General features: G+C 40.5%; 1 protein-coding gene across 8 annotated transcripts in view; it reads left to right on the forward strand.

Annotated features, from left to right (window-relative positions):
• The window catches only part of PTPRM (protein tyrosine phosphatase receptor type M), an 849557-nt gene that overhangs the window by 585759 nt on the left and 240911 nt on the right, over positions 1 to 22887 (forward strand). For all 8 annotated transcript variants that reach the window (XM_012446821.3, XM_012446813.3, XM_064379418.1 and 5 more), the window contains one exon: positions 5563 to 5695. In XM_012446821.3, coding sequence (XP_012302244.1) covers positions 5563 to 5695 — 133 coding nt within the window. The remainder of the gene's footprint in view (positions 1 to 5562; positions 5696 to 22887) is intronic.

Raw genomic sequence — 22887 nt, forward strand, 5'->3', positions numbered from 1 at the left:
CCTTCTTTATCCTAGCTAGGAGGAGTGAATAGAGGGCCCAGCCCTCCGCATGCTCCTGGATACACCCACAGCCCCACTTCCCACCCTCACTGTTGGCTTGAGGTCATGAGGATTGCTCCCACTGGCCCACCTTAGCCCCCTTCCCAGTCTGTCCAACCCTATTTTCTGTGTCCTTAGAACTCCTAAAAGGCTACTGTCAAATCCCACCCATGCCCAGCCTGGGACATCCCTCCCTTCCCTCTTCTAGACAACTTCAACACTTCTTGGCCTCAGATTTCTCATACCTCCACTGTGGTCCCCAGTTTCCTCTCATCTTGCTTCATTTTTCCCTGGGAAAATGAAGCCACCAGAAGAGATCGTTCAAATGCTCCACTCCCAGACCGGCACAAGTGCTTCCCTGAGAGCCTGTGTGCTGCTGCATGCATGGCTTTCTGCTGTTCTTCTGGGTGAAACATCAGCCCTCCTGGTTCTGTGTACTGGTCCCACCTCCCACCTCTGCCAGACCTTCCCTCCGGCAGGCAGCTCCTTTCCCTCCTGCATCATCAACTTCCCCTCTCTGTTGTATCATTAGCATTCGCATTCAGAGATGCTGTCATTTCTCCCATCTTAAGAAGTAAAAGACTGTCTCGTGATTCCTTTCTTCCTCTCTGGCTGCTCCATGTGGGATGTTCCTTGTGTCTGTATTCACCTGGACATCCTCCTCCTCCTCCTGGCTGATTTCTGTCCTCCTTGACCCACGCTTGTTTCCCCTGCTCACTTGTTAAGTGCTCCCAGGCTGACTCATGACTGTAATCGCCATCTTTTTGATGACAACCCCAAATTTATGTTCTATATCCGGGTCTCTCCCCTGTATATCCATCCAAGTGCCTACTTCCTATCTCTTTTGGACATCTAGTATCTCAAACCTCATTGGTCCAAAACTAAACTCTTGGTCTGCCCACCCACCCTTCCAAATCTGCTCCTCCCACAGTCTCTCCCTGTCAGTCAGTGACAGCTGCGTCTCTCCAGTGACTCCTGCCAGAGACCTGGTTTTTATCCTAACACACTTGACATCCAGTTCCTCGGCAAAACTGATGGCTGGACCGTCACAGCATGTCTCAAGTTGGACAGCATCTTGCCACCTGCGTTGCTGTCTTCTCACTCCAAACCATAATTGTCTTCCCTGAATCTTCATAATAGCCTCATAACTGAGGTCTCTGTCTCCACCATGGCTTGCTACAGCCTGCAGTACACATGGCTGCTGGGATAGTATTGTTGAATATAAACCAAATCAAGTCCCTTTTCTGCTCAGAATCCTCCCATGGCTTCTCAAGCAGAGAGAGTCCTTCCAGCAATCCAAGGTGGTGTCCCTACCCCAAAATTATGCTTCACCTTCTCCACAGTTCACTGCATTCCAGTTACACTCAGGGTTTCAGTCTCATTTGCACCTTTCCCCCTTTCCTCCTCCCTGGGTGTCAGCCTCTCCCACTCCACTTCCTTTTTCAGGTCTCTGTTCAAATGTTATTTTCTTAGTAATTCCTTCTCCAGTCTCCCATCCCAGCAGCTGCCTTGCCCTTACCCACCAGCCCACTCCCCTTGATGTTTCTCTAGAGCTAGCCCAGCGAGACACTGCCTACGGTATTGGTTTACATTGGTGTCTGTCTTCCCCACAAGGATTTAAGTTCCAAGAGGACAGAAGTTTTTGCTTTGTCCATCTGCTCACCACTGTATTCCTTAAACAGTGCTTGGCATGCAGTTAGGTACTCAATAAACGCTTGTTGAATAAATTAAGAATATTGCTGGATTTTTTCCTCCACATTCAAGGTCAGCCTTGCACTAGTCACCACTGTGCAGAGTTCTGCAGCCAAGCTGTCCCCAAGGCCCTTCCTGATCCTGCCACTCCCCTCCTTTTGGGAAGGCTTCCCAGTCACTCTAGGTGAAACCAGCCCATGCTGTGGGCAGCATAGTCAGTAGCTCTGGACATCACTGACAGCCTTCATGGCCTTCTGGGCTTGTACCCTTGGATCTTCTGGGAAAATTTGTGCAGCCAGTTCAGTAGTCAAAATTGGGCCCAGACCGCAAGCCAGTGGCTGAGTACATCGTGTTCTCGGCCTGGCTTGCTGCTATTATTTAATTTAACATTGAACACTGGGCCAAAGTGGATTGTTTTCTGCCAAGTTGAAAACCAGCTAAATACTGCATTGGATAATCATTCTATTTCTTTTGAGTTTTTCTTACATGCTAGATGTCATATCTGAAATCTTAAGCAATACCATTTGGCTGAAATACCACTCTTTTTCATTTTCTTGGCCATCATAAAAACAATAACCAGAGCTATCACTAGGAGTCAGTAGAGTGGGCATCTGTGAGGGTTATGCTATATGATTCTAGCAGTCTTTCAGCCTCTCTGTAATGTGTAGCTTATTCATCAGTGTAATGAATATAATATAGTAGCAGGCCTGGATAATCTCCACAGATAAATGGACACATCTAAGTTTATTCTCTTCAAAAGGAATTAAATGCACACCACTGTCCTAACAGAATGCACACAAGAAGAGAAAATGCCTTTTAATAAATGATTATAATTTATACAAAAAAGAAAAAAGTTTATACCATTAGAAACCTGGCAAGGAAATAACAAGACAGAGGGGGAAATAGAATGAAAACAACACTTTTGCCAAGCAGTTTGTAAATTATACTGTTAAATTCATAGATTTGGGTGAGGAAAAATAAACAACCATCAGTTGCAACCATACTCTGTCGAAATTATCCCCTGTCCAAGGCCTGCTGACAGGTCATAACCAGAACCACATGTTCCCAAAGCAATAAAAGGGGAGAGAGGAGTATCCTGTCTAAGGAGAGCCTAAAGATATTCATTTCAGGCAGGGATAGAGGGGCAAGGCACAGGCAGGAAGGCAGGAACTTCCTGGGCAGGGGGCCTGGAGTCAGTGACACCCACCCATCAGGTTATCGGAGGGCTGTTTGTGTTTACTGATGCTTCTGTAGAGTCCTAAACCCAAACACTAGAATCCACCCGATGGCCAGTCCCAGGCAGCCCTCCCACCTTTTCTGAGTCAGTGTCCTGTTTAACATGATTGCTACCATCATCACGTTGCAACTATGTCAGGCCAAGATAGAACATTTCATTTTCTTGACCTGCAATGTGAAATGAGTTAAAAGTCAGTGCTAAGGAATGTAATATGAGTGTACATAAGCTGCATAGCAATGTGCATGCTGCTTCCTAAAGTGGACAAAAGGCTGCAGGTAACCACTCCTCCTTGGCCCAAAGCAGAATAGAGCCATTCACCAGTTCCCGCAGAGCCAGGCCCTCCTCTACTGAGTGTTCACAATGTATGCATTACATCTGTGCTTTTTTTATATTAAAATGTCTTAAGTTAAATAAGTTTTTCTGAAGTTTTTTTCCCCCAAGTGTTGCATTTACTGATGTAATTTAGTTACAAAACATACTTTAACTCATTTATTTAGGAAATATACATGGATAACCAGCTATCTATAACTAGTGAAATAAATAGAATGGCTTCCAGTATGTCAACCCTTGGAAGAATAAAACCAATTTTATTTTATTTTAAAAATTTGTTTTAATTGGACACAAAATCAAAATGGAAAAACATTAGACTTTGTACAATTTTGTGAATTTCAAATGTTCCTTCTTTTTCTTTGGATTGCTTTTTTAACTTAAAAAAAATTTTTTTAATCCACATATACGTTTTATCTTTAGGTTTTTCCTAGCAATTTATTTAATGTAACAATTTTCTTCCAGTCGACCACCTGATGATATGTTCCAGTAGAATATTGGAGTGGTATATTCAGATGTAATTACCCTAAAGGATAATTAACATTAATACCTTAAAGATTTAACTGTGGGATTACAAGCACCCACCATCATGCCTGGCTAATTTTCATAAAAAAAAAAAAAAGATTTAACTGGACAGCTAGTTTGAGGGATATTCATTGACTTCCTTTTGACGTTGTCAGAAATAAAATTGGCCTGTAGAGCCTTCTTCAGAAGGGTTTTTATTTCATAAAGTGTGCTTTTTGCATCATGGCTGCTGTCATTGCTGCTGTCAAATGATTAGAATATGCTTTGTCATGGAAACACTGATGATCTTCTGACTCTTTTCTCCCCTGACCTTGACTTACTTCCTGGGGTCAGTCTAATGACTATAGCCATGTTCAGGAGGCAGAGCCTCATGTTTAAAATCTTAATAGAAATAACTTTGAAAATAAACATTATTTACATATTCCTAAAGGAGACAACAACGACAACAACAGAACAGATGGAAGGTGATGCCCAGCACTCCCTTTCTCAGTGATGAGTCATTTTGGAGTTTGTCCGCCTGGTCTTGGTCTGCCTTGCGCAAGGGCGCAGACGTAGTGACAGCTAAGGTTTTCATGAGTCAGGTGATGCATGAGTGGAAAACCCCGTAACAAGGTTGAAAGAGCTGGTTTACAAACACTCCATTTTAATTACATTTTTACTGACACAAAAAGAAAACTCTAAGGTGGAAAATTTGGACATAAAGTAGAAAGAGCTGGTTTACAAACACACCATTTTAATTACATTTTTTACCAACACAAAAAGAAAATTCTAAGTAGGAAAATTTGGACATGAAGTTTCTACTTTCAGAATGACTTGTCACCTAGTAAGGGTGGTGTGATGGATCAGAGCATTATCACATTCTGATTTAAGAAGTACAAGCCCTTTTAAAAAAGAGTCTTTTTAGGGAATTGAATATTACATTCCTAATATGTTTCATCATGAATGCACTTAGCTGAGGAAACGTGTATTTCATCAGACATGGATTTGACATTCCATCACATTATACAGTAAACAGGACAAACATGTTTCATGTTTTAGACATGAGAAAGGGGAGCTAAGGCAGCCACCACCACTGTAAGACCCTGGTTATCTCATTTAAACAGATATTAAATGTGGGTGCCAGTGGTGTGATCATTAGCAGCTTCCCACTTTGTGAATAAATTGCTTAGAAGGAGTCTTTTGCCTACCAGATGTGACCTAGATTTAGATTTCCAAAGGCAGGGGGAAAGCCTCTATTGTGTTAAAAAAAATTGCTAGTAAAATGCGCGGCAAATGAGCTTATCTCAGTTTTCCAGGTGTTTGGACTAATATGTTATGGAATTACTGCTTCATTTATGAAAAATAATTGAAGAAAATATTCCAGCAAGTCAAATTTGGATAAAGGCTTAGGGATAGCTATTGTGGTGTTAGTAAGTTTTTAAATGACAGAAAGAGCAGGAGCCAATAGAGATAATAAAATATATTTTTTTAAAAAACTGTTTGAGAAGAGTCTGTTAGAAAAGGGTGAGGCGTGGATGTGCTATCCAGCTTGTGTTATGGTTTAGTAAAATGTTGAAGAACAACATGAACAATTATGCTCCTTTCAGTGCATATGAAAGCTGTTTAAAAAAATCAAAGCTTGTCTGTCTGCTGGCTCTGATAAGTCTTATTACTCTGTTAAATGCAGCAAAATTTTTAAAAATGTGACTTCTTTATTCTCTCTTACCTACTTTCTCTCCTTTTTCATTTCCTTTCATCTTCAGGTGCTGCCACTCCAAAACCAGTCCCAGAACCTGAGAAACAGACAGACCATACAGTTAAAATCGCTGGAGTCATTGCGGGCATCTTGCTGTTCGTTATTATATTTCTTGGAGTTGTGTTGGTAATGAAGAAAAGGTGAGCTCCTAGCTGTTGCCAAAAATACAGTTATATCCCATTGTTTTCTGAAATGTTTCATGTGTGTGAAAATACTCAGTTACTGAGCTGGTTTTGATAACCTAGACACATCTGTGAGTCTGTGATTGTTAACATTTTTCATCATGTGGCATGGAAGGTTATGGGACAAAAATTTAGAGTAAATGGCTATGATGCTGTGTGAATATGCAAAGCATAGCATGCCAGAATTACGTAAGCATCCTGTGTTTTCCCACACAGTGGTAGATAAAGCTCTGCAAAATCTTAAAAGCCATGTATTCACCAGGAAATGTTTAGTACTGATTTCCAACATATTAAGACATTTGGTAATCACAAGGACATGAGAAGACTTTCCTTCTTATTATAGTGAGGATAATGATGATGACGACAGAACTTATGGGGCCTGTGTACATGCAGGCATCATGCTAGGGCAAGTAATCAGCACAACATCCAGGAGAAAGAGAATGCGCAAGAATAGCCCGACAGAGATGTGCAGAGCAGCTCTATGAGAACAAATCATAGAGCAAGTTGTGTGTTCTCTGTAGCTCTGGGCACTGCAGCTAACACCTGTAATCTCAGCACTTTGGGAGGTGGAGAAGTGCGTACGAGAACAAATTGGAGAGCAAGCTGTGTGTGGCTGGAACTGCGGCCAATGCCTGTAATCCCAGCACTTTGGGAGGCAGGTGCAGGTGAATCATTTGATCACTTGAGCCCAGAAGTTCAAGACCAGCCTGGGCAACATGGCAAAACCCTGTCTCTACAGTAAATACGAAAATTAGCTGGGCGCGGTGGCACACACCTGTAGTCCCAGCTACTGGGGAGGCTGAGATGGGAGGATCACTTGAGCTGTGATCACTCCACTTTCCTCCAGCCTGGGGAACAGAGCAAGACCCTGTCTCAAAAAACAAACAAACACAGTTGTATGTTACAAGAGCCAAGGGATAGTCTGGGGGAAGAGATAAGTGATCTTCACCTCCCATACTTGAAACATATGTAGTGTCTTGTTTTGTGGAAACAAGTAAAATCTTGCTTAATAATAAAATCTTTGATTTATGTAAAAATCAATACAAAAATACAGATAAATAAGAATTGATGGCATAAATTTTTCCAAATAGAGGAAATATGTAGGTCTTGTTCCTTTTCTGTATAGTTTCAAAACAGTTGTAGTCATGCAGTGGGAGTGAGTTCATGGATGGTAGAAGGTAAAGATGGAGAGGTTGGCAGAGAGAGTACTAGAAAGTCCAATCTGGTCATGGAAGGAGGTCGGCCTTGGGCCTGAGACTGTTGATGGCCTTTGAGCAGGTAGTAACATGATCTCATTTTTAGAAATATAACTCTGTTGTTAGGATTGGACACAGTGAGGAGGGGAGAGAGCTCAGATCAGGAAGACCAAGTAGAATGAAGAGAAGAGGCAACTTTAGAAATAGGTAAGAATTAAATTTTAGTAGCCATTTGGAGAGAAAACAGACAATATAGAAAGAACTTACAGTAGTTCCCGGTTTGGGCAAGTTAGTGTAGATATTTCTATTCACCAAAATGTGGAACATAGGAACTAGAAAATAGGGGGTGGGGACAGTAAAAATGGAGAGTTTAGCTTTGCACATTTTAAGTTCAGCACTCCTCTAAAATTAAATGGAGATGTTCACTGGGAAGTTGAATGTGCTGCTGTGGACTAGAAATAATAATTTCCATAGTCTGCAAGTCATTGACATTTCTGGAGCTGAAGCCATAGGTTTGGAGGAGGCTCCTCAGAGTTTTTGTAGAATGAGAAGAAGGAATATCAAGGATAAAGGTAAAACCTTAGATAACAGCAATATTTCAGGGTGAGTTAATATCCCAATACAGATCCATGCATCTACACCTTTTCTGCCTCTCCCTCCATTTATGCTTCTGTTTTAGTCAAACCCCAAGACAAACTGTTGGTCTGTCACAGCTGTGCACATCTGTGGTCATTGGTCTCGCATCATTACAACTCTTTTTCCCCACTTGCCACATGCCCTTTATCTCTTTTGCTCTTTTTTTACCCATCATTTTATTCCTATGTTCATTTTTTATTTTCATTCCATTCCTCTCTGCCTCTCTTTTCTTTACCCTTCTTTACCTATTTATCTCTTTATTTCCTTTTTCCCTTCATATTTCCTTTTTTCTTCCTCTTTATCTTGTGCCTTACCTTTCAGAATTTTTTTCTGGATGTTCTTTTTTCTTTCTTTCTTTTTTTTTTTTAAAGATGGAGTCTTGCTCTTTTGCTACACTGGAGTGCAGTGGCATGATCTCAGCTCACTGCAACCTCCACCTCCTGGTTCAAGCAGTTCTCCTGCCTCAGCCTCTCAAGTAGGTGGGACTACACAGGCGTGCGCTACCATGCCCAGCTAAATTTTATATTTTTAGTAGTGATGGGGTTTCACCATGTTGGCCAAGATGGTCTCGATCTCCTGGGCTCGTGATCCGTCCACCTCCGCCTCCCAAAGTGCTGGGATTACAGACATGTTGAACCACTGTGCCCGGCCTTTCCTAGATGTTCTTCATCCATTCCCTTCCTCAATGTTTATGTAGATAACTTATTTTTGGCACCAATAGTTTGTATTTTTTTAAAACATATGACCCAGTATAAGTCCTAAGCAACAATAGGCCCTTCCATGCCTGGACATCCAAACTACACATTTGGAAGAGGTTTATTTTAAATTCTGGGAATATTTTGTTTTTTTTTTTTTTGGTCATCTGGCAAGTTCTCTGTGAAAAATAGCCTGAAACTACTAATCCAGTTGCCCTTATGACCCTAGCTAAATGTCAACTAATCCTCCAAGGATCTGTTTCTGCTATATTAATTCATTATTCTACCTTGGTCTCTCAGTAGTCACTAAGGTTATGTTATAAATTATTCATTGAAGAGATGGCCTTTGGCAACATATGGCCTGGATACAACTTTAGACTAAATGCCAATAAGTCATGTCAGATTTACATGGTTATTTACTAGATAATAATCTTAAAAGGGTTGTTTTTGCAGCATGTATCACTTTTGGATTTGCTTTTTCTGAAAAACAGAGTATGTTCTTTGTCAGACAAATTAGCCATGCTCATAAATACAAAACTTGCTATTATCTTTAGATTTGAGCAGTCTTGTACAAACTATCACATTTCATAGAAATTCTTAAAACTTCTAATTGTCCAGGGTTTTTTGCCAAAATTCAAGTCTAAATTTGAAAGGTAGTGTTTTTAAGCAGAAAAGTTAAAGCATAATATTAATCATAGATAAATTGTCAGAGTGTTATTGATAGGTAATCACCACATTGTTTGGTTAGAACACTAAATTTAGGTGTGGAATTCCTAGATCTGTATTTTAACTGACTTTGTGATTCTGAACTTCTCTGGGCCCTAGTCTCCTCATTTGTAAGTTGAGAAAACTGAACTAGATAATCTGCGAAGCCCTTCTCAATTCCAGAATATCGGGTTTCCTAGTAGGTAGCAGCCACTGGCGACACTACTATGCATTTACTATTCTAGAAGGTACCCTGTGTGGTTTATTACTGTGTTTCCCTACTTATACCTCTGCAGCAGCTCTTCTCCAGGCTCTCTTGGCTTAGTTCAAGCCCAGAGGTGATGGCTGGTGAGTAGTTTATCTTTCAGCCACGTTTTCCAGCTTCACACAGGAGGCCCTCAATTAGAAGGGAAACTGTGGGGAAATGGAAAAAGGGAATGAGAGAGAGGGAAGGAAAGGAACTGCCTCAGGTATAGATTTCAATATATTATTAGTTATTTTTGTCAGTTAGAAGCAAATGCTATAAAACTTTGCACTCATTCCTCCATGGGCTGGTTAGCCTATGTTTCCTCTACCACAGCATTCTGAGTCGGCCAACTCAAATATGTGCTGTTGGTCATAAAGACAAACTGGGCCCAAGAGAAAGTGTGGGTGAAACAAATTCATCAGTCCTTCTAGAAATACAATAAAAAGTCTGTCCTGTGGAGGATGAGCCAGCTGCCATCACCTGTACTTGTCACATACCAGGCCAGCTTCTCTGCTAGCTTGGGAGCAGGAGGACAGCAAATTCAAACACTGGATAATTGCTTGACATTTTATTGGGAGGCATTGTTAATTATTAGTTAAGATTGTTTTGTCTTCTGAAGAATTGATTTTCTATAAAAAACACAGTTGCTGAAGGTGGGCCTTTATCAGAAAATGTGAAGTCTGTTCAGTTCATACTAACCATGGAATTATTTAACATATAGGCAATAACAACTAAAAACTGATATGACCATCAGCTTTATTTTAGGACGTGCTACAAACCTATCACAAAGCAATGACTAGTTTTTTCTTTTTCTTTTTTTTTTTTTTTTTTGAGACAGAGTTTCGCTCTTTGCCCCTGGCTGGAGTGCAGTGGCGCAATCTTGGCTCACTGCAACCTCCACCTTTCGGTTTCAAGCGATTCTCCTGCCTCAGCGTCCTGAGGAGCTGGGATTACTGGTGCCCACCACCACACGCAACTGATTTTTGTATTTTTAGTAGAGACAGGGTTTTACCATATTGTCTAGGCTGGTCTCAAACTCCTGACCTCGTGATCGGCCCACCTCAGCCAAAGTGCTGGGATTACAGGTGTGAGCCACCACACCTGGCCAACAATGACTGGTTTTTTGTTCGTGTATATTAATTCATTTGGCCTTTACCTGGACTAATATCATCTGAAACCTTCTTTTCTTTAAAAAATTTTATGAAATGTATACACCTATTTTTACTTTTATTCTGTGAGCAAGACAAGTTTTTATTTTCCTTCCCCCAAATTATGTGTTCCTTTAAGGATTTGACATTTTGATGCAGCAAATGTTAAGAAATGGTGTGAGGTAAATTTCTACAAGGTAAATGTTTCATATGGAACCACAGGGCAATGTACTCTCAAAATTAATATAAAATAACTTGAATAGGATGTATTTATTTTTTACCATGTTTCATCCATGTATAATTAAATGTATTTGTATAAATGAAAATACATGCATTTTAAACATTTTTCATAAGGAATAATTTATCTCAATAACATGTTTGACAGAATTTAGTATATAAGCTCTCTCAATTTTACCATGATTAATTGTATTTACTATTGTTTCTAAAATTGCCATAGATCTTTCAGGAGTTTAAAAACATTTGTATTAATTATAGTAATATTTCTGTCTCAACCACTATGGTACATAGAAATCACAGAAGTTGTAGCTATTGAAAATAATTAAAGAGTTATGCATTCTGGGGCAAAATAGCAAGTGGTAGCTATTATATTACATAAATACCTGTTATAGGTAAATGTAACTATTTTAATTCTGAAATACTATACCTCCATCTCCTTTCCATAAGACATTTAAAGAGATGTATATTTTGCAAATGCAGCATATTATCAAATGTTTGGCATCTGTTGTATTATCAAATACAATACCAAATACTATACCAAACTACTTGATAGTGTTAGTATTTAAACAATACTAGCACTACCAAGAAAAATCACAATAAAATGGGAAATTTTTCTGAAGACAACATGAAACAAAAAAGATAAGAGAGAAAATTTGATGAAAGCCCTGTTTTCAAAGAGATGCCTGGAGCATGCAGCCGGAAGCAAGTTGACATTAACTATAGTTCTCCTGGCCTACCCATTTACATATGAGTAGTGTCTTTCCCACTGTAAGTAAGTGTGACTTGTAAGTGGAAAATAGCTCAGGTCTGGATCCATTATTCAAAGTCTTATTTCAAAATCACGTTTCCTGAGACTACACTGCGAAAGTCACATGTAGACGTGTCTTTGTGACAATTAGTTAAAATATGTGGCCTTAATATGCAGTCCTGTAAGTATGAACCAGATGCTGAGATCCTACATGCTTTGGCATGCTTGGTACAGGCCATATATGCACACAAACGTGTATGTATGTGTCATCTCAGTCTATCAGTTAGCTGCTGTCCTTCAGGTTTCCAGATAATTGAATAGAGTTGAGGTACAAGGGTAAGTTGAACAAACTGACCTTTGAAAAGGCCTCTTCTGAACTGGACTTTATGTGATTACTCTAACAGTTCCTAAAGTAACCCCTATTTCTTGACTCAACCTAATGGGAAGTCTTCCATTTTTTGGGGGACATGGAATTTCACTCTGTCACCCAGGCTGGAGTGCAATGGTGCAATCTCTGCTCACCGCACTGCCACCTCCTGGGTTCAAGCAGTTCTCCTGCCTCAGCCTCCTGAGTAGCTGGGATTACAGGCGGGCACCACCACGCCCAGCTAATTTTTGTATTTTTCGTAGAGACGGGGTTTCACCATGTTGGTCAGGCTGGTCTGAAACTCCTGCCCTCGTGATCTGCCCACCTCAGTCTCCCAAAGTGCTGAGATTACAGGCATGAGCCACCGTGCCCAGCCTGGAACTCTTTATAAAGAAGATTTTATTTTAAGAAACGAGTGTGGGGAACATAGCTACCATTTTTTAATCTTCTAGGAGTAAAGTGTCAGAGAATGATAAGAGGCGTGGCTTTAAAATCTGACAAATCTGGTCTCACACGCCAGCTGTTTCTGGCACTATAAATTTAAATGAGTTACTTAACATCTCTGAACTATTTTGCACAGGTAAGATGTGGTGATGATGATAATATGTACTGCATAGAGGAGGCAGTAAAAATTAAATGCGATGATCTGTGTACATAGCTGGTCTTTGATAAATAATAGCTTAAGAACCCAGCAGTTGGGGAACTTGTCCCAGGGCACATAGGTAGTCCGTGGGAAGACCTAGTCTAAGACAACACCATGCAATCATCAGCTTCTTGCAGTTTACCATTGCTTTAAGTCTATAAATATTTGAAATTCTGCCAGCAAGTCTTATTCTTTTCCTTGAGCCATCATTGGAGAATAGCTAAATAAATGCTTTTCTTGTATCCTCCTTTACAGAAGTGTTTTTAGAATTCTTTTGAATAGGTATATTTTGTGTCATTCATTGACTCCTGAGTTTACTTCTGATAATTCTCAATGGTGAGGATGCTGTGTCCTTTTGTCTGGTTTACTGAACAAGAGAAATTTGTTAAGTTTTAGAGGAAGTCATAAAGCACCTTTCCTCCTCAGAGACAAATGCTGGGGTCTTCCGTGGTGAGAGTGAAGACCCTGGGGACAACTGCCTTACTAGCTATGTGACCTTAGACAAGCCACCTAGCTTGGTGTCCCTCAGTTTCCCCAGCTATTCCAAGGGCAAAATAATAGTTCTTACTTCATAAAATGTTATGGCATGAAAACAATACCTTTAAAATGCTGGCGCCAGTAAATATTAACTCTATTGATAATATACATTATATACGAGTATACAAGCTGTAGCTGCCTCTCTAGTTTCAATACTTATGGCTTGCATGCCTCAAAGTCTTTGTGTTCAGACATGGGAGAAGAGCAAGGATCATAGCTGTCTCCCTTGAGAGGGGGTCCTCTCTCTTTTTCCCATGGAGAGCACCATTTCTTTGTACCCAAGGAAGCACACAGGATGGGTCTTTAATTATGAAGCTAGCTAGGAACACAGCTACCTGGAATGAGACAGCTCATTGTCTCCTTACCTTAAGACCATGCTTTGGTGAAGGTACCAAAGCTGATAGCATAAAGTATAATCATTCTTCAGACATGCTCAGCCACTAGTATTCCTTATGCATAGGCTCCTACTCAGTCAGGTGGAGGGCTGGATCATAGGAAAAAATGTTCTCTGAAGATAAGTAAACCAAAGGTCCTGGGGCACCAATACTACCATGTCTGGGGAACATCCTCTAAGCCCCAAATACTTCTGAGTGGGCATGGCATTGGCATTAAATGCAAATTCTTTAGGTATTAAAACCTTCCAGACCCAGCAAAGTGCCAAATGGTCCGCCACCTGGGGTGGGAACAAAAGGACAGCATCACTGTCTTCAGTGTGCATAAAGGCCATGTCATGCATCTGTATGGACTCCCTGAGCCTCTCTTCAATGCTGCTTTTTTCAACTACTACAATTGCAAGAGGTCAGGCTAAGTCTGAACAATTGAACTGTGGACCCTGTGGCCAGGCACCAGCCCTGAACTTGCACCATGATCAGCAGGGTTGTTCTTACCAGCCGTCTCAGGGCACAGTTGCCCTCCTGATTCCTCATTTTAATGCCTGATAACTCCACTCATTTTTAACCTCTCTCTGTTAGCATAGCTTATTAAAACTTGTTCTTTCTCTGTCTCTCAAATCCTAAACTCAAGCCCTAGAGTTCATAGAAGGGCATTGAGAGAGGGCTGCATAATTACTACTAAAATTGATCATTCTTCACAGTTAATGTCTCCAGATGGCGTGCGTTGACATTCCCAGTCCCACCCAAGTGCTTCATGATCTTTACAGGGTGTATGTCTTGATTCATGTTGATGTGACTTCACTTTCTAGTTCGTGGAATGGGAAACACTGAGAGCATAAAAACTGAGCATGTTTTTCTTGGGAGGATTGTTTAAACCCGTATCTTGGTTAGTGAATCCAGGAATTCAAACCTAATAATATCACTTTTCCAACTCTTTCCAGTTTTGTTTCATACTAGTAAGTAAATTTTATGAAGAGTATAAGGAAGGAACCGTATCCCTTAAGAAGAAAATAGTCCAATTTCTAACCTGACTTATGTGGGCAATGTATTAGTCCATTTTTGTGTTATTATAAAGAAATACCTGAGAGTGGGTAATTTATAAAGAAAAGAGGTTTAATTGGCTTATGGTTCTGCAGGCTTTACAAGCATGGTGCCAGCATCTGCTCAGCTTCTGGTGGGGCCTCAGGAAGCTTCCAGTCATGGAAGAAGGCAAAGCACAAGCAAGCATGTCCCATGGCAAGAGCAGGAGCAATAGAGCGAGGAGGACTATGTCCCAGACTTTGGAACAACCAGAGTTCACGTGAACTGAGTGGGAACTCACTTATCACCAAGGGGATGGTGCTAAACCATTCATAAGGGATCCATCCCTATCAGACAGACACCTCCCACACAGCCCCACTTCCATCGTTGGAAATCACATTTCAACTTGAGATTTGGAGGGACCAAGATCCTCTAAACCATATCAAGCAAGATTCATGACCTCTCTTCTCCTAACATAAACCTAAATTTCTTTTTAACAGAGAAATGGGTTACCAAATCTTTAATTTAGATTCATTTATAGAAAATTACATAAAATTAATTTTTAAGAAGGATACAGATGAGCCACTGTGTTGATTAAGGGAGGAATATTTTGGATGGACCTCAGCACTACAAGATGTAGTACTATATTAAGTACTATATTTACTTGAATAGGAAAGGCTGTTTATTTGCCTGGTGTCCTCAGAGAGTGTGCTTTTAAAAGTGCATAAAGCTTCACTGGATCCCCTGGAAGACGTCTTTATCATTGTTATATTTATATATGCTATTTCCTTATGGCACTGGTGTGGTGGGAGTAAAGTGAAACTATTTTTATGAGTTTTACTGCAAGTAAAAATAGATTCATTTATTAAATTCCAACATACTAATATTTCTTTGTAAAAACAAAACAAAATTTGGCAAAACTGTAGTCCATGTTATCTTATCTAAAGATGGCCCAATGTTCGTTTGAGTGTTTATTATGTTTCTGTGATGACTTAGGCGGCACCTGCCTGAGTACCAGAATTCCAATCTGGACACCTGGGACTTAGTGCTTTCCTCACTCCCCGCCTCCTGACAGTGCCAACAGTACACTCTCCCTGCATTCACACACCTTAATGATTTGGGTACCATCTGTCTTTTCTGTTAGTTTACAGCATGGTAAGGGCTATGAGTTGATCCTTTTTAATCATCTTCAACACGCTACTCTCACATGTGTAGTGCTTTCCATAGGAGACATGGAGTATACTGTCAGTAAAGAAAAATATGCTGCTTTCATGCAGGCCCTTCAGTGCAACACTGGACTTTGAATAGCTTTGCTTTTTTTTTTTTTTTTTAATTTTCAGAGATGTAAGTTTCATAATATTATAAGATATTTTGTTATTTTTTCTGTAGTATAGATACTATAGCAGACAGATTCCCTACATGTAATAGTATGATTTTGTTAAAGTTTGAATAGTAATTCTTTGAATTAAAAATGTAATATATTAAAATAGTTGAAGTGAATATGAGTACATTTAAATTCAGATACAGCTTAATTCGAAGAAAAATGGGCTAATCACTATCATTTATTTAAACGATCATTTATTTTTAAGCCACCTATGAAATATTTTTTATAAATCATGTACTCCATTGCATTTTTATAACCAACATCAATTTAGATTAAAAAGTCCTTTGTTCGAAAAAATGAATAAATCTCAAGATGAAATTTTTTAAAGGGAAGTCAGAGAAAACTTTATTCCTTTCATGTATTTTCTACTTATTTATTTAATGGAGATAGGGTCTTGCTCTGTCACCTGCCTAGAGCACAGTGACACAAGCACAGCTCACTGCAGCCTCAAACTCCTGGGCTCAAGCGATCCCCTTGTCTCAGCCTCCCAAGTAGCTAGGACATGCGCCACCACTCACAGATAATTTTGGTTTTTGTTGTTGTTGTTGTTATTGGCGTTGTTGTAGAGACAGAGTCTTTCCGTGTTGCCCAGGCTGGTCTTGAACTCAGGGCCTCAAGTGATCCTCCTGCCTAAGCCTCCCAAAGTTCTGAGATTACAGGCATTAAACCACTATGACTAGCCAGGATGAATTCTTTTTATACCATGGGCATCTTAAGTTAAAATGTCTAGTTTTTCAAGTCTTCCATTCAGTGGTTTTATAATAGAAATATCTAGACTTCCATCTGCAGTGGCTAGACTTGAGCTCTCGGTAATTTATTCAGGACTTTCCGTTTCCAGGCAGCCCTTCTCCCTGTTAGCTCTTTCACTCCGTCATTGTATGGCATTATTCCTCCAAGGGTGTTTGATAAAAATTTGTGATAAACATTGGTTCATTGTTCCCATTGCCAGAAAGCAAGCATTAATAAGAACAAATTCAGGAAAAAGCCACTCAGTGTAAGTGCCTAGTTATTGGGAGCTATCAGATGTTCTTTGTTCTTTATCCTTTTACCTGATTTGTATAAAAGCTTGTTTTGGGGGTTTGGAGTCAGTGGTCAGAATCTGAAGAAATTGGCCACTCTATAAAGAGAGGTTCAGCTATCAGTGACTAATTCTTAGGTTTAACTTTCATTAAAAAGGAAAGGAAGAAAATCTCAGAAATATATTAAGATCTTCAACATGAAGAGGTGACATAGCATTAACTGAAAATCTTAACTCGGTAGCTGTCATGCGGGAGTGGTATTGGCTCCTTAGGGGACACGTGGAGATGCCCGAGGGTGTCTTTGCTGAGAATTGCCTAATTGTAATTGCATCTGTTGGTTGCAGTTTTGTAGTTACAATAGTCAAGATTTTTCTTTAATAATTTATCAGGTTAAGATTGACTCTGAGTTCAGATCTTGAAGGTCATAGAAGGTATAGTTGAGGGTTAAAATCATAACTGCCTACTGGGGCCAGTAGAGTTGACCTGACTGAGTACAGGTGAGCTCCTGATACAGAGAGTTTGGTGAGAAGGCACCCACTATCCAGCTTCAGGCAAGTATATTACAGTGTGACAAATCTTCCTGTCTCCTCCAAGGGAAGGGAGAAATCTTGATTTCTTTTTTAAGTGTTCTGATTTTTTGGTTGGCAATGAATCATTTATTAAATTATGTATTGGCCAAATAAAATAGATATCCAGTCACCCACGTGTGATTCTTAATTCTATTTTTAAGATAAACCAAGCAGGAGACATGTTAATTACCACATGATAAAAATCTTCTATCACTTGCATGTCTCTGGCTACACATGTTGTCTTACACCAACCAGGAAAGGACAATGGATCATTTCCTGGTCACGCCACCCCTCTACCCACGTGTTCATTTGTACCCTGTGATGCCTTCAGATGGCACAACTGGCCTGCATCCTACTTCATGATAGCCGGTTCCTGCTCAGAAATCCAAGAGAATTTAAGGCATCAGTTATCTTGTAGGTGATATGGCCAGATGGTTTGTGCTGGAAGTCCTCTGGACTCTTGATGAGCCTCAGATAGCAATATCTATTAGAATACTTTCTCTCATAAGACTACAATTAAATTTTATGGGTTTTTTTTTTTTTGAGATGGAGTTTTGCTCTTGTTGCCCAAGCTGGAGTGCAATGGTGCGATCTCAGCTCACTGCAACCTCTGCCTCCTGGGTTCAAGTGATTCTCCTGCCTCAGCCTCCCGAGTAGCTGGGATTACAGGTGTGTGCCACCACGCCTGGCTAATTTTTTGTATTTTTATTAAAAGTAGGGTTTTACCATGTTAGCCAGGCTGGTCTTCAACTGCTGACCTCAGGTGATCCACCTGCCTCAGCTTCCCAAAGTGCTGAGATTACAGGCGTGAGCCACTGCGACCCACCTACAGTTAAATTTTTTAAATTCTGTTCACATGAATTGTCTTTGTGGTCTTTGAAAACAACTCCACCAGTGTAGGAAAGAGGAATGGGTGACCCTGGCTGTGCCCACCTCTGCAGATGGTTCCCAGGAGGGAAGCCAGACCACCCCAGCATGGCTCTTCATCCTGAGCACTGAGTGCTGGGAACCACCCACTCCCTCCTCAGCCCGGGTGATCAAAGCAGGAGAGCCAGAGATCATGTAAGAACAGGGCTGTTGCTAACACGTGGCTGCTGATTTATTTATGTACCCTTTTATGCTGGGTTTGAGGAATAAGATTTACCAACTGCTATAACCTGAGAATAAGGACACAGTGTATTTCCCTGCATATCCATCGATTCCTCCCTCCACCCCATACACACATCTTTACATGTGTTTCAAGGGGTAAAGAATACAAGTTTAAACAATCTCCAGGACCCTGAAGTTTCTAAACTGCCCAGTGTCCAGTCCACTGCCTGGTGAGCTAACATAGTCTTGGCATCAGGCTACAGTTGTAAAAATGCTGCTTCTCCAAAACAAATATGGGAGTCCTCAGGGCACATCTAATGCAGCCAGCCCTCAGCCACACACCTGCCCTCAGCCGGCTCTAGCACCTTCCTGCAACCGCTGTGCACACGCCCCACGGTCCACACCACAGCTGGCTCCCAAGGGCTGAGCCAATCCAATTTCACTCCTTGGCAGGCAACTGCTCAAGTGCCTGAGCTGAACAGGCTTAGCTTCAGGATCAATTTAATTTTCTGCTGTCCTAATTGCTGTGCTGGTACCTGGACTTAAACGACCTGTCCATTTGAATGTCCAAACAACTTCTAATTCATGTTCCAAAACTTCTTCCTAACTTCTAAAACTGTGATTTTTTTTTTAACCTGGAACTTTTAGGGTGCTAGCCTGATTCTCTAAATTTTGCCTGATTCTAGATTAAGTCTAGCTTGTTGAATGTTCCTTTAAGAAACACGTTCGCCATTCCTCAGCTTGCCAGTGGTGAGGTCCCCTGGACATGTCCCCTGCCCTCCTTAGCCAATACCCAGGATGTCAGTGATGTCTCTCAAGGGAAGTCTGCCAAGTGCAGAGGACAATATTTTACCAAAGGAACACAGCATAAATAAATGGTTCTTATCCTGTGTACCTCTTTCACTTTTATGATCAACACTGATAAAAAGAACAACAGCATTAAAATTTAAAGTTATGAGTACCTAAGTAAAACGATAATTCATTATGTGAAGAGGGTGATTGATTAATGAGCACCATTAACAAGTTGACAGTTTCAATGGTCAAAATTACAGATCAGATTATATACAGTGTAATACGCTCCATTGATTTTCAGGTACTTTTCCTAACACAAGAGGTGTAAAGGACATTACCAACAGTTATTTAAATACCATGTGTTCTATGACTTATACAATTTTGAATTCTCACAAAGCATCTTTAATTACTATCCTGACCACTGTGTTAGCTTTAGCCCTTTCTAGTTAAATCAAGGGCACTCAGCAATCATTTCTCTTTCAGATGTTACACTGCTCATTTTAGTGATAATATGTGAGGGACTTGGAACCACTAAACCAGAGCTCTGAGCAAATAACGATCTAGTTAAGCCAAGGTAAATGAAATAGCCATTATGAAAGATACATAAGAGAGCAACTAAGAAGAATATAGAAAAAATAGTTTTTGATTCTAAAATATTGTTTATTATCATAACTTGACCTCACTGCATGAGGCTGTGTTAGCCACGAAGTCTCTTACTTAGTTAATTTTGTGATTTGGCTAACACAGTCTGTTAAACATTTTTCTTTAGCAGCATGCAATCCTTTTTTAGGGTGTGCATTCAGCGAAAAAGGTACTGTGCTGGGACTCGGAAATGCAGCCCTACTGCCTTTATTTACAAAAATGTCTTTCTAGGTATATGCCCAAAAGAACTGAAACCACAGACTCGAACAAATATTTGTACATCTCTGTTCATAGCAGTATTATTCACAATAGCTGAAAGTTAGAAGCAACCAAGTGTCCTTTGATAGATGAATGGATAAACAACAATGTCCTCTATCCGTACAATGGAATACTATTCAGTCTTAAAAAGGAAGGTAACCCTGACACATGCTATGATAGGATCAGCCTTGAGGACATCATGCTACATGAAATAAGCCAGTCACAGGAGGACAAAGACTGTATAATTCCACTTATATGAAGTACCTAGGGTAGTCAAATGCATAGAGACAGAAAGTAGTGTGGTGGAGGCAATGAGGAATTGATGTTTAATGGCTGGAAGTTTCAGTTTGGGATGATGAAAAATTCTCGAGACAGACAGTGGTGATAGTTACACAGCTACGTGCATGACTTAATGCTACTGAATTATACACTTAAAAATAGTTTAAATGGTAAATTTTAAGTTATATATTTTATCACAATAAAAATGTTCTAAGGCCAGGTGCAGTGGTGCACACCTATAATCCCAGCACTTTGGGGGGCCAAGGTGGGTAGATCACAAGGTCAAGAGGTAGGCAGATCACAAGGGCAGATCACATTACAAGAGATTGAGACCATCCTGGCCAGCATGGTGAAACCCTGTCTCTACTAAAAATAGAAAAATTACCCAGGCATGGTGGCACGCCTGTAGTCCCAGCTATTCAGGAGGCTGAGGCAGGAGAATCATTTGAACCTGGGAAGTGGAGGGTGAAATGAGCCGAGATCGTGCCACTGAACTCCAGCCTGGTGACAAAATGAGACTCCATCTCAAAAAAAAAAAAATGTTGTAATACTGATAGAATGATTTAGACAGGTTTTGAATTCTTGGCACTGCTCATCATTCTAATTGGTGGTCAGCCTTGGAGTGTCAGAGCACTCAGTGGTACTTGTATACTTGGCTTGTCATCAAGTGTGTCCCTTTTAGACTATTAGGCCAAGGACTGCTAAGAAAATTATTGTCCAGCCAATAGCAAGAGAATATGAATGTGATTGGTACATGTCTACCTGAGGCTACAGAAATGCACAAAGCTACATTTGAACCATGTCACTGGCAGTATTCCAGCACTGTTACTGACAGTGGTGAGAGTGAGAAAACCAAACTGCTTGAAAAAGACCCCCTAAGTTGTTCCCACAATACTTCGGAACTGGGCAAAGTGACCAGCAGTGTGTACCAGCCAAAACACATGGGCTCACATCACTGGTGATGCCCGGATTCTTGCAGTCTCAAGTTAAGAAAGCAATATGTTCTGCTGCATTATTTTTATAAACTGTAGAGTGAAATATGGGTAGGGTTAGGCCAGTTGCTTCCACGGCTGTCAATTTTTGATCTTATTTACTAGTAACAGTAAGGGTGGCACAAATTATCCACAGACAGAATAGGAATGCGCCCAGCACACTGGAAGCTTATAGTGCTTCAGATCAAATCCATGCAGCTCCCCAAGTGCAGATCTCAGAATTGTGCAGTTTTCCCGTTATGGACTTGATTTTTTAAACGTAAGAAAAGAAACTCAGTATTTGCTACCTAACACGTAGGGCTCGGGTCCCTCTCAGTTAAATGAAGCTGTAAATATGGATCTTGACTTATTCTCTAGTTTCTAAGTAGCCTTTCCATTCAGAGTACACTTGTGGCTCTCTGTGAACTAGAAACTCAGAGAGGGCAGAAGCCATGGCTTTATCATCTTTGTCTCTCCCCTTCCTAAAGCAGACTAGACACATGATAAGTATTTATTGATCCACTGCATAAATGAGTGAATAAACAGCAGATCCTACCTATGGGAGTGCCTTGGTGCCTGGCCTACTGTATGGTTTCCTAGCTCCTAGAAGTGGCTTGACGGACTCCAACCTGTTCACTTTATGTCATTACCCAGGCAAGGAACACGTCATACTCTTGCTTCCCACTTCGCCCTGCAACCCCCTTTCTCTGGGCTGCTGCCTCTTTTCTATAGTTGCTGTCACCTTGAAGAAGACCATGCCGAGAGGGTAGAATTTTGCCTGTCTCCCCTATGTGAGAGCCACGTATGCTTTTGTTTATTATGTGTGACATCTGTTAGAAACCTGTTACAGAGCCCATCCTTCCTCCAAACAAGTTTATTAACCAGAAGAGATAATAATGACTAAATAAAGGATAAAAGTCAGGTTTACCTGGAATAATCTCAATTAATAATAACACATCCGTGAATGAATGTCTTGCCACTTGTGTTATTTATTACTTATTGGTGATGATGATAAAAGCTGACATATATTACATGTTAAGCATCTGCCTCATACTAAGCACTACTGTGAGTTTTTTATGAGAATTATCACAGTTGGGCTGTTTCTTGTTGTCCTGTTTTATACTCAAGGAAACCAGGACTGAGAAAACTTAAGTTGTTGAAAGTTGCATGGTCAGTAAGCAGCAGAACCAAGGGGTGATGCCAGGCCACTGGTCTCCAGAGCTGCCACTCTGAGCCATTGTGGTTCTTTGGTTGAAATAAAATAGACCTAGAAAAAGATAGACACAGTATCTACCTACTGAGCTGGAAAGAAAGAAGCTGAAAATTCCATGACTTGAATTGTTATGATACTCATATCTCTCCCTTCACCGAGTTAGTGAAGGAAGCACCCTGCAAAGTCAGGTACGCAGGCTCCAAGCTGCCCTTGAACACAGGTTCTACTCACTTAAGGTCAGGAAGCAGGGAGGAGACGTGGGTGCCTCTGGCTCCTTTGGAAGCCTTTGGCATATGAAGCATCTAAGTAGGCTTGAAATATGCCACAAATGAATGGCCACCTTCATGCACCAATAGTTTTCAA

Source organism: Aotus nancymaae, unplaced genomic scaffold (genome assembly GCF_030222135.1).
Source record: "Aotus nancymaae isolate 86718 unplaced genomic scaffold, 86718_ANA_hifiasm-v0.15.2.pri h1tg000020l, whole genome shotgun sequence".
NCBI lineage: Eukaryota > Metazoa > Chordata > Mammalia > Primates > Aotidae > Aotus > Aotus nancymaae.